The 13,163-nt window shown below is 36.9% G+C and overlaps 1 protein-coding gene across 3 annotated transcripts in view; it reads right to left on the bottom strand.

Annotated features, from left to right (window-relative positions):
• BABAM2 (BRISC and BRCA1 A complex member 2) overlaps nt 1-13,163 on the bottom strand; it is a 170,342-nt gene that overhangs the window by 118,953 nt on the left and 38,226 nt on the right. For 2 of the 3 annotated variants that reach the window (XM_055816664.1, XM_055816665.1), the window contains exon 5: nt 1,920-2,114. The exons of the other annotated variant lie outside the window; for it this stretch is intronic. In XM_055816664.1, the coding sequence (XP_055672639.1) occupies nt 1,920-2,114 (195 nt within the window). The remainder of the gene's footprint in view (nt 1-1,919; nt 2,115-13,163) is intronic. 3 annotated transcript variants of the gene reach the window in all.

Raw genomic sequence — 13,163 nt, 5'->3', positions numbered from 1 at the left:
CAGACAGCAACAACAAGAATTTCAATGACTTCTAGGCAGAGGAGATAACATGCAGTTTACCTCTTGCTTTTCAGATAAACAGTCTTACTGCCCTGATCATCAAGAATGAAAAGACAGTTTTAAACTATAGGAAGAAGATCTACACAAGTTTCGTAGTTTTGAATTTCAGAACAGTAATAAACAAGCCTCTGTTGTGTAGACACCAGGTTCACAGAATCTCCAAACAATCTCTCAGAGTCTTCTTCACAGAGAATGTAACACTTGGAAAACAACGTACACACTACAGAAACCTCAAATACCTCTGCAGTGATTAAAAGGATTTGCCTCAAAATGTATTTAAGATTCATTTTGTTGGAATATTTTTAACTAAGACAGCATTTCAAACACACAAAAAAGTTCTTTATTCAGTCACCAAAGACTAACGAAAGATTCAAAAAGCTTGAGTAGATATTGCTTACCTACAAAAAAAAAAAAAAAAAAAAAAAAAAGGGGAAAAAAAGGGAAAAAAACCCCGTGTTTTCTACAAACTTGAGCAGCATTTTGGCAGCTGTCAAAAATTCTGGTAACATCTCAGTACAGTTCAGAAAGCCTTCTGCATTTCAATAAACCAGTCTGATGATATTCACAGATGTGGCAGTTTGTCATGTGAGCTATAGAGAATAACACTTAAGACCAAAGTGATTTCAATGATAAATTCTGATATATAAACATGTAAGAGAGATCTGAAATTCTCTGACAAAGAAAATTTTACTTGGCTTAAAATAAGAAAGCCTAGATGACTCGTCTATAAAAAGAAAAACAGATGACTGTAAGTACTGTGAATTGTAAAGCAAACACGCTTGCATCACCTGTAGCTTAAGGATGATTAAAGTGATGTAAAGCCGAATTCTATGCCCTGATAACAGGAATGCTAAATTTTCATCGATTTTTAGACTGCATCTATTTCAGAAGATGCTGCTTCTGAAGGCCAGTACATCTCAAGAGTATGTTATTTCTGAAAGCAAGAGGGGGACACATTCAGCATAAACACAGATATTTCTTGATACCCAAACTTCCCATGATAAATATATCACCAGCTGAAAAAACTGATTTTTGCAAAGCTTACTCTGTGGCAGAGACCAGTTTAAAAAAAAAAATTGAAAATCAAAGCACACACTAGCCAAAATGTCTACATTGCCAAAAGCCTCATTTCAGAAGGCTGAGATGGTATACATAGTGTTTCTACACATCATGGCACATTTCCCAGGCAAAGGATATAACTTCAGGAAAAAGATAAAACAGTTTAACGTCTGACTGTTGTATGAAGACATGGCCCTGTAAAGTCACTGCTCTAGCCTATCTCACCTCCTCCTGTCCTTCTGCAGAAAATAAGTTTCAGGGTTTTTCTCTTTCCAGTTTAGGTTCTTGAAACAACTCATTTCATTTTAGACAAGCGCCAGAGAGATATAGGCTGCTGCAGCTACCAACTAAATCAGCTCAGTCATAATGTGGAACCATGCCCTAATACATCCTACCCTGATTTGCCTGGGCAGGGTGTCACACCAACACTGTTACTCTGCCTCTCAGATCTTCAAGAGCTAGCTCAAACTTCCACATAACATTGTACTGTGCTGTGTAAATACTGCACAGGCTTTTCAATAGTTTTCAAAGTTTTCATCTATAAATTAGATGAACTAACACCAGGTTGAAAAAATGTTACTCACCTGGAAAATTAGTTCAAACAAGGTAGTGGAGTGACAGCAATGTACAAAACAGGGAGTACAGAAAATGAGTTGGAGTCAAATAAAAGTTTTCTCCATTGGAAACATAAAGCATGGAGATGCACAGAAATAACTCAAGTTTTCCAAGGCAAGAGCTGTATTTATTAAAGTGAAAGAATCACTAAAAGCATTTTAGCAAAAATATTCTTAAAAGCTTACCCAATTGTTTTTTTTGCCAGCATAGATTTCCATATTTTCTCCATACTGGGGCTCTTCAAGTAAAGTCTGATACTCAAACATGAGACGAGAGCTCTCACGTAATCGGCTGCACTGAAATTGGTGATACTGCTGCACAAGCTCTTTCACAACAAGCAGGAGGCATTCAGGGTTTGAAGGATTCCAAGAAGCTAAATTCTGTTAAATTAGAGAAGAACAGATACCAAAACTGTTTACAGTAATAGACAAGCACTCCCCCTTCCATACTGATATCAGAGGCACAAATGTATGTGGAAACTTTGTAGCAAAGCTAAACCATAATATTAAATGCACAAGTTGTATCATGCTTTGGAAGAAAACCAGGTCAAACAGCACAAACAAACCTTAATGTCAAATAAAAGCCCATATAGGGACCTACCAGAAAACTGATAACAAGGCTACTACCAGGCACAGATAGGAAACTATGGAAACTGCTCCATTATTCACACCGTAGGTATTGTATTGACAGAGCAAATGGGTTCTGTTCTGTTGCCTCAGCCTTGTGCTTTACTTCACCTTGACTGTCTTGTCACTAGTTGCCTTGCCTCATCCCCTTAACACATACGCCATGGACATACAAGCCTCTTCAATGCACGAAGTTTTTATTACAAGTTCACTGTATATCAAGAAACGTAGTTAACAGATATAAAATTGTTAATACAATGAAGATAACTGTGTCAGTAGCACAGTAACAATGTTATCTCTTAGTTTAACTATTCTAACATTGGCTTAGACCAGTCTTCAGTGCACAGTAAGTTTTATTCAGGAAGGTTTTCTGTGTTACAAACCATACCTAACAGGATCAATGTTGCACGCCTGTACGTGGTTGATCTAGAATGGATCAACGTTAAGGGCAGATGAGGACTCACCCTGCGCTCCTTGCTGACAGGACACGAGACAAGACAAGAGACAATACTTCAAGTATTTCTCTTTTCACTACATTTGTTTCCCTCTGAAGTCATTTAAGATGTTATCAAAATGAATTTCTCACTCTCAGCACCATCATTTCAAACATAAAAGTCTAATTTGTAACATGAAATACTTCCTTGAAAATCTTGGGGGTTTTTTGAGCTTAAAAAAAAAAAAACTAAATCAATAATTTTTACCAAGGCATTTTTATTTCAAATCTTAGCACGTGCTTTTTCTGAAGTCCCCAGTCCTAGAGGGGATCAATTTTAAGAGCATCTCAGCTACATTTTACCCATCCCCATCCCCTTCATCCCTTCTCATTTAATTTAGTAGCTACCAGAGAGGCAAAGAAATCTGTGTATGCATCACCTACATACAGAAAAAGACAAAAATGAAAGAAACACAATTCAGAAATACAATCCCTTTTCTATCTTCATAACATGGCTTTTAGACCACTGTATGACTTTCAACAACATCATTTGTGATTTTTTGAATGACTACAGCTGGCACTGCTGCATTAACTGTCTACACATCACTCATTCCTGTGATTAGGATGAAAAACATACATTCCTGTCACATGAAAATTATTGAGAGAAACAGTTTTGGAAGGCAGTACTCTCATTCTTCAGAAACACAGACGTTCTTGCTTTGATAAAAAAAGAAAAAATTATAATCTTAGAGCACAGATGGAGCACTTAGGGGAATACGTACCTTTAGAGTACAGATTTGAAAAAGACCTGATGTTTACAGAATTTACAGCTTCACCCAAGACTGACAGGCACACACAACAGGACATAACTGCTGATCATGAATTACTTTGTTTTACATGGATGAATGAACAGTTCAATGAGCAGTTACAGGATTAAACTGTACTCTATTCTCCTGCTCACTATGATTCTGGCAGAAAGGGCTGCTCAGCGTGGCTGAGATGCTATCCTTGAACCTCTGCCTATAGAAGCTATTAGAGCATCACAGACTTCACAATTGACCATGGCTTGAAGTAAAAGTATTCCTCCTAAACAGTAAGAACACCTAAACCCCGGGAATATTATCACTACCATATCTTAAAAGGTAAGCTACATTCCAAAGTAAGCTCCTCAAACAAACACTAGAGTAACTGAAAGCCTTGTTCTACCTAGTCTGCCTAGCTAGTAAAAATTTATTCCCGAATGGAACCCATTTAAGCTTATCTGATTCTACAAAATACTAGAGAAAATTTATCTGGTAGACAGCATCTTCTAGGAAACACATTTTGTATCATGCAGTCTGAAACCAGACTGTGTATAACCTTAAATTTCCTGTTCCCAAGCTGCTGCTCAAATAAAGCATTTCCAGAAAGCCAGAGGATGTAATATGCCAGTAGGTATTGATATCAGCCAGACAAGTGGGAATAACCTTTCCTCCTAATGACATTGGTATAACACAATAGAAATGTTCTGTCAAAGGAAATGACCAACAATATTTTAAAAACTGACCTAAATGCAACCGAACCTTTTGTTTTTTAAATAACATTATAGAACAAAAAAAGAGCAAGAGGAAATCCATTGTCATTTGTCCAGCATGAAGCTAGAGTATCGCTCTCTTCAAAGAATTCAAGAACACTGCATCAAAACAGTGTTAATACTGTATTGCCTTAAAGGTACAGGAATTAAAATGAATTATTTGACTGTAGGATCCTTACTAAATGCCTTTCATTCAGTAACTAAAGATTCAAACAAAGTATGAACTGGTTATAAAAACAAATCACCTGGAGAGAAATTCAACTACCCACCCAGTACATACATCAATTACAATGGATTCTCACTGATGAAAGAGTAAATATACAACAGTTACAGACATTTTCTTTAATACAAATTCTGATTTAAATAAACTAATTCTTGACTTTAGAATTCTATCACTGTAGTGATTGTTATTTGGCAATTGGCCTTTACATTTCCATCCATTATGTTAACTTTGCTGAAACGCTATTCTTTTCAGAAGATCTAATTTTATAAAATTTAACACAAACACATCTGAATACAATGATATATTTATGTATGAAATTTCTTTTTACGTATATTTAAGTGCTGCCTATTTGTCCTAAGCAGTAGGTTCATTCATCCGGAAATACTTTTAAACCATTATATTGTGATCCAGTTTTAACAGTATGTCAAAATACATGCTACATTCTCTCAGTTTAAAACAGTACCTTTTTTGATCTTCCTTCTATTTTTTAAATCAGAGTAAGCAACTACCTGTAACATACCTTGCTGAAACCTAACTAAAGCACAATCTGATTTTTATCAAGTTGATGCCTTGTAGAATGTCTTCATCACTACAATTTCAGCATTATAATGATTCTTCTGAGAACATGCAAAGATTTGTCGTTTTAGTCAATGAGAGTAGTGTCCCTGCAACAGTAAATTGACCTCCTTCTTTAGAGATGAAGGATCTTCTAAATAAAATTTTATTTAGCAATGCAGTACTGTATTCTCTATTAGACTTTGGAAACAGTTTCGATCAGAAAAACCTTAAACTAAAGGCTTTGGAGCAAAAAGAAGTAGTAGACTGTGCGCTTCATTTTCTGATTGCCTGAAGCCTGTATTCAAACCCTACCCAACATAGCTTTTTAAGCAACAGTATTTTTAAATATTTAAAACATGAGAAGAACAGAGCAAGCAACCATGGTTTCTGTGTTCTGTGGCTCTAAGTTTTGCCACAAAACCCAAATCTTGCATAAAAATTATGTTCTGAATGTAACTTTAAAATTATGAGTTTTAGTTGTTACAGCTTCAGAAAAAAACCCGTAAATAAGAAAACACACATAACCTCATTTTCTACAGCCAGACTGCTGGAACCCGGTAGGTATGAGAAGAACAAAGAAATAACCAGCAAATATGTAACAGCAAAAGACTTGTTCCTTTCTGTGGCTTCCATCAAAATCTCTTTCTGCTTTGCTCACTCAACCTTCAACTTTTCCCCTAGCAAAATTTATACATTAACATCGTTTTACCAAAATCACATGCATGCTGAAAAGAGAGTTTATCTGAAATTGCTATAAAATTGCAATTAAAATTAATTTTGTATTAAAAAAAGAGCACACTGACTGGGGTACTGACAGGCTAAGTTACTTATTTCACTCAATAAATTTTTCCTAATTTGAAATGAGATTTCTGCAGACTTTCCAGAGAGTTAATCAAATTTTACAGAACAATCACTAATGCATTTAAAATAAAGAAATCCAGACTTGGATCCAATTCCTTGTCTTGTTTGCTAATAGATATCTTTAAGTGAACTCTGCAGGGCAAACTAAGTTACTCCAAAGTTAGCCAGCAAGACTGAAAGTGGCCCACTGTACAATAATATACAAGTATGAATCAACTCAAACTTTGCATCTGCAACTAGTTCTGCATTTATGCCCATCTCATATGAAGGATTACATGCACATCTCAGATTGGTTATGACTATATTTTAATGTTATCATTTTTTTTTGTCAGCATAGCACAGAAGAACTTACCTGCCATTTCTGAGCACACAGATGGAGGCTCAATTAAACAATTCACTTCTGTCTAGACACTGTTTGCAGGTCTCTCCATAATCTCCACTAAAACTAGGAGGACCTCTACACTTCAGATCTTAATTTCAACCTTCTAAGTGGCTTTTGGCTTGGTCATACTGCAGCTCGTATAACTTTCATTTTCTAAAAACCCCTGTTACCTCACCATAAGGAGTTTATTTTAGTAGTGGGTTTATTAGCCTCATAAGGTGACTACGTATTTCCTTGTGGAGACAAAAGCCTGGTAATGCCATCTGTGACAACAGGCTAATCCCTCTTGTTCCAGTTTAGGAATAAATTCAAAATGGTCTACAGGAATGAATTCAGAATGGTCTACATGAAAAGTAATGGACTGAGAACTTCCATATTATAAAAGACCACACTTTAGAAGAATTGTTGCCCACATAGTTGTAGCTACTGCCATATAGAAGATGGCCAATAACTATTTACCTACCTGTGAGTAAGCAGGTACATAAGGAAGTTGAATATTCTTTTGTGGCAGAAGCTTCCCTGGCAATTGCTAACCTTTTTCATTATTGGAGTGAGATTCAGGAAAAGGTCTTTGAGAAAATAGTTATCTAGACCTTAAGAGTAATTAACCAATAGCACACTACATCCACTAACTTCGCCCTCCACCTCACACATTGTGGCAATATAAATGGAAAAATAATATTCAGTTATTATACAGAGACTAGTAGACCATAGGCATCCATTAAACTGTGTCTACATTGGAGAAACCCAAAGCGAATAAGGAAATCTGTTCTGAAGATCTGCCAGATATTAATTTAAACAAGCTCACCAAAGAATATTAATGTTCACTAAGTAGTATAACCCCACAGATTTTGTGGGGGTGCAAAGTCAATCTTCAAATTCCCTGGCTCTTGATCCTGTCTCCTGACAGGAGCTGGCTGCATAGTAACCGAGTAGTTTGATAGGGAGAGGTTTTTGGACCATCAGACACAAGCCAAAGTGTTGAGAAAATGAATTCACTTAAAGTATGTATAAAGAGACAGAGTAAAGATATTATAAGGCCACCCACAGAGTGCAATTTAAGCTATTTGAACAGTAACTCATTTAAATGAATAGCAATGACATCAACTGGACTTCAAAAAGATACAAGGAAAATTTTTAGCCACACATTATCAGTTTTAACGAGATTTTCTTAGAGGTGAGGCAAGTCAAAAAGCCCCACAAAGTAGCTTTTCAGCCTTACTAGCAAACACATGCAGAATTTAGCTTTCCAAAGTAGCCATACTATTCAACTTTTGGCAAAGAAACCATATTTAAATTTTGTTCTGGAACATATTGTGCTTTGCAGTCTTTCCTTTATCCTTCCAAAAATCTAATCAAGAACCTATGCAAACTACTCAGTGTCCATGATTACCTATTCCCCCCTTCTTCAGAACATAATGTACCTCGTGTTCCACAAGTAGCTCATTCATAGCCTCCTTCACAGGTTATTGCTTATTTCATAACTCCAGGCAGTGTCTGTAGCAAACTATAATTCTACACTATCAGAAAAAACCCGATAACAATTTCTAATTGATTTGAAGTTGTTTTTCTTTGAAATGTGTTTAAATATCCAGGTTGCCAGAATATCTTCCAGGAATGTGATTTTAAAGGAGACAGATTGTAACTGTTTTTCCTGGCTATACTACAGGAAACAACAGCAAGATCTTATTTTAAGTTAGTGTACTTTTATATTTCTAAGCAAGAAATTAACTTTCACGAGAAAATGCCAGTAAACAAAACCTCCCAAGCCCATAACAGTGATAATGCCATTTCTGTAGAATCTTTCATCCAGAATTATCATAAAGGAAAATGTAAGTACAGATTTGCATTTTGTTTGTATCTCTGCACACCACATGCACACAACTTGCATCCTACGGTGGCCTAAAATCAGTACCAATGCAAGTTTTCACCTGAAATGAGAAAGATCACACTGGAATATCAGCACTTCTGCTCCATATAAATACAGAGAAGACATGGGTCCAGTGGTTACAGCATTAGTCTAGAAGCTGGGATACCTGGTTTCAGTCCCTGCTTTGCTACAGTCTTCATGGGCCACCACGGGGAAATTGCTCACAAAAAAAGGCACAGGATAATTATCTGCCATATGCTCACATCTTTCTATCAACAGATATTTTTCACAGTATTTGCAGGGCTGGAGTGTTATAACAACTTCAAAGGCTTCAGTTTCTTAGCAGCCAGCACTTAAACATCCTACAGGCTGCAGCTTCAAATCAATCACTGTAAACCTACATGCCATCTACTTGTCATCTTATTTTCACAGGTTCTTCATATTCCCCTCCCCCAGAGCACCACTGGAATAACTTTCTGGAGTGATCTGCTTGAAATGATCATTTCTGGGCACAAGCAAACATCAAAACTTAACATTTCATATAAACAGTTCAACTCGGGAGCACTTCTGTCATGGCAAATACAACCAAAGAACTTACAGACCATATCTGCTCTACTATATTGTGTATAATGGATAAAAAGTTTGCATAAAGCAAAGCTTGGGATAGTAAGTATTCATTTTTTATTTTTAGTGAGAGTCTGTGAAAACTGGATGCAGAAATTACAATAGCTTATAAATGCTCAGCTGCAATCTGAAACACCTGAAGGCCTTGAATTAGCAGAGCAGGAAAACAACATACTAAGAAATTAATTCTGATTTCACAAAACCACCTTATATTTTGTATAACATTATTTTCCTTCTTTTTTTCCACTTGCCACACAGTGTGATTCTTGATTAAAGATCCCACACCTAAGGTGACTTTTCTGCTTTCACTTAGAATAAATGCACTACTGTCTCTCAAGTATCATTCGCCCAAAAAAGGAGCAAACTCAGCTTCCAAAGGTTACTACAAATAATTCCTATGCCCTGCTGTAGAAGCAGGTAAGAGGTAGCTGATCTTTGTACGTTAAGGGTGCTCTGGAGATGCAGAAACTGTGAAGCTAAACCCAGGAAAGCATTTTTAAGCTGTGTACTCTTCCTGAAAAAGCTTGCCTGTTTCTCCTAGAGCTCTCTTACAAGATACTCAGCCCCTTAAAAGCCACAACTGCCTACTATCAAAAGAGAGAGAGTACAGTACTATTTAATCTCCGGAAGACTTGGCATACATAAATATGTCTTGTTCTGCTTTGCTAAGGGATTAGAGCAAGCTTTGTTCCTTTCCAGACCTCCCAGCACACCTGTTCTCAGAAAGCAGATGGTACCTTTTACCTGTTTCTGAGAAGGAATTTCTTAATCCCCTCAGCACATATAGGATAGGGAATCCAATGCACTAATCATTAGTTAATCCACATGAGTACACAGCACCTTTTCCCTTTGGGAGTCTTACCAGAAGTGTACATATTTAAATAGACATGGCAAGTAAAAGGAACAAAGCATGAAGACACAATTCATTTCAACACAAGACATATGCACATGCATCTTTTACCTAAAGACTTACTCATCATGCACTGACGGTAACACGAACAGGGCCCAAACTCCTCAGACACTCAGTGGACCAGAGAACAGACCACTGTCTCAGTGTTAATGCTTTACCTCAAGAGTCTCTTTTTAATTAGCAAGTCTTTCACTCTTATCAGTTCTTGGGGTTTTTCCCTTCCTGTCAAAACAAGTAATTTTAGCTACAGCGAAGAGGCAGAACCTTCACAGCTAACGTCTTGGACAGCATCCACTAACATCCCTTGAGCATGTATTGTTGGGTGGCATATGCAGTTAGTTTTCTTCTAACCACTTTTCCCCCTCCCCAAATCCCATAAATTGAAATAAATATACTACATGGTAGATCTCACTGGCTAAGTAGTATTTCCATCTTTATTTTCACATCTGTACTACAAGAGAGTTTATCAGGCCTTGAAAATACAGTCACTAGAACATTTACAAAATACCATTATGTAAATCATAAGACACTGGAAATCAAAATTATTTCTCTAATATAACAGATTAATGCAAATTAGTTATCTCTTCTCAAAAAAGCAACGTAAGAACACTCATTTGGTTCCTTTATGCAAGTAAAAGCTGCATTTCTGGGAGACAGGTATATAGCAAAATTCAGTAAAACTGTATGAATACTAATACTGCAAACAAAAGACACAAGATATTGACTAAATTTGAACTATATTTCTGTAGTTATCTTTAAAAAAGAGCAGATATGCCTGAGGATCTGAGCTGAAAGATAGCAAGGGAACACAGGCATAAAAGCATGTAAAGAATGATAGAACAGAGAGGTTTGAAACAAATACAGGCTGAAACTTAGACCAGTAAGAAAAGAAGAAAAAAAAAAAAAAAAAGCTTGAGCCCTCATTCATTTGGGGAAATGAATATATCTTTTCAAAATTACCCTCAGTGCAAAGATGTTTCTTTTCCCCAACAATATCTTCTCAAGGAAAGAACCTGCAGGGTCCCAAACAACTAATCCCATTGGAGAAAAGTACAATTATAAATTATAACAGAATTCACAGTCTAGAAGTTAATCAAATATGAAACTGCATTATTCAGACAGAATGATTATTTCCAACTGACCTTCTGTAATCAGTTAATTTAAAAGTCTGTTCTGCTTGCATATTCATAAGCAGTGACCAACTTTCTCTACAGAAATATGAATTAACATGGCTCAACAACTTGAATTCTATGGGCATACCACACTGAATTTAAATGTATTCTCAATTCAGGAAGACTGTGCTAGATTCAGTCTTTTCCCTTAAAAAACAAACAAACAAACAAACAAAACACAAACAAAAAAAACCCCACCAACATCCCCGCCGCTGTTCCTCCCACCCCCCAAACAAGAAAACCTTGTAAATGTGTTTCTAGACAGCTAACAAGCTGTTGCCTTCAAGCGAAGCCATTTCTTACTGTTCTACAGCTCCTGTGAGGAAACTGAGCGTATTGTGCCAGTACCACTACACATCAAGGTCAGAATCCTTTAATATTCTTTCAGTTTCTCTAATAATAATTTTTTTCCAAATTTTAATAAGACGTTGCTCAAGTAAAGTATGATTATATTTTAATTAACTGAAGCAAAAAAATACTCATAACTATATTATCAGGTTGCTGGTTCATATTAAAGAATTACCAATACCAACATTACTATTGTGCTCCCAGATTTCCAAATAAAAGATATTCTGCTTCTATATGTCCAGCCTGGGATACCCAACACTATATTTTTGGTTTAAACAAATGATGTCTTGAAAGTCAATGAGATGCTAGAAATCATGACACCACTTTTACCCCTAGCAAGGTCTTTATTTTCTGCAAAGCAAGTATAGTATATATACATGAAGGCAATTAGTCATCAGTGTCTGGCAACTGGCAATCTGAAGTACGCTGCAGCATGTATTTTTCCTCCAATACAACAACATCCACCTGAACAGTCTCCTGGAGGAAAAACTGATGTCTGCAAAATATACTGGAAAGACACAGTGAAGGAGACTAGGGCATTACTAGATCAACCTGACCGGCCACAAAAAAAACTTGGCTGACAGACAGGCATTCATAGTGTTAACAGCAGTATGAGATATTGAAAAAAAGTAAGCAAATTCCATGGTTTCCTCTAAGCGCTTCCTAAAACTATCCTTCTCACAAAGTCTTCATGGACTGTCAGTTGCCCTTGTGAAAATATCCAGCAACATGAACAACTGATGTTGGGACGGAGGAAGTCACAGAGACACTGCCTACAAGAATCATTGCAGATTAAGTGACTCCAGCTTCCAAAGAATATTCCAAGGCCCTTCTCACCCCCAGTTTGTTATCTAATATAACCACACAGTTCACAATTTACACTTTTTCTCTCATTCATGCTGGTAGACTTCACTTATCCTTAATGCAAGGTGTATTAGTACAGGGTACTAATATAAACTGACCGTACCTCCGATGGGATATTCTCATGGCCTACGGAATGAAGTAGCCCAGAGTACCACCAGATGTTGAAATGGGCTTCCAGAGGAAATCTTGAAACGTTTGGGGCAAGTGCCATAAGGAGACTGATTGCCTAACACTATTAAAGTTACAGTTTGCACATAAACTTAGCAAACACCCTGGAGAACTGGAAGAAGATGGAAATAGAAAGTATCTAACTGGACCAGTAATTTAAATAAAACACAAAATTAAATAAAGCTGAAACCAGGACAGGGTTAAGAAACAAAACAACCAAGTCTGAAATGCACTCAGATTTCAGTCATGCAAGGGTCCCCTGCTGGCCAGCATCAAAAGAAAATATATTGGCAAAGCTACATAACAGAGGTTTGACCATATGTAAAAGTACAAGTTTAGGCATAGCCTAGGCTTTGGTTTGTGTACTGGCTCACTGACAGTCTGCTCAGCTCTTTGTCACAGCCAGGATTTGTCCCATCTCTAGCTTTCAGAGTCTCCAGGGACCACAGGGTCAAAGAAGGTGGCTACAAAGGTGAGCCGTGATCCTTCCTGCTGTGCAAGAAGTCTAGTAATTGAAACAAGTGATGACATTGCTAGCGCTCATATGGCAGCTCTCAGCTAAGACCAATAATATCTAGCTATATAAGCGCTCATCCTCCACTTACCAGAACTTCAGGATATGCCACTCAATTTTACACTAGAGGAGCAAAAGAAAGAATACTCATTCAGACATGCAGTTTGGTTCTAGCAGGGAGAGAGCAGTCTTTCTCAAGCCCAGTAGCAAGTCTTGCCCACCTAAGAAATGAGTGAATTTATCAATAATCAAGATGAATTCAACACGAATTCAAAAGGAGATCCAGAAAATCAAGAGGCCAAT

Source organism: Falco peregrinus, chromosome 11 (genome assembly GCF_023634155.1).
Source record: "Falco peregrinus isolate bFalPer1 chromosome 11, bFalPer1.pri, whole genome shotgun sequence".
NCBI classification, from domain to species: Eukaryota; Metazoa; Chordata; class Aves; order Falconiformes; family Falconidae; genus Falco; species Falco peregrinus.
The sequence above is the reverse complement of the archived record's forward strand: the minus strand, read 5'-3'. Positions and strand labels throughout refer to the sequence as shown.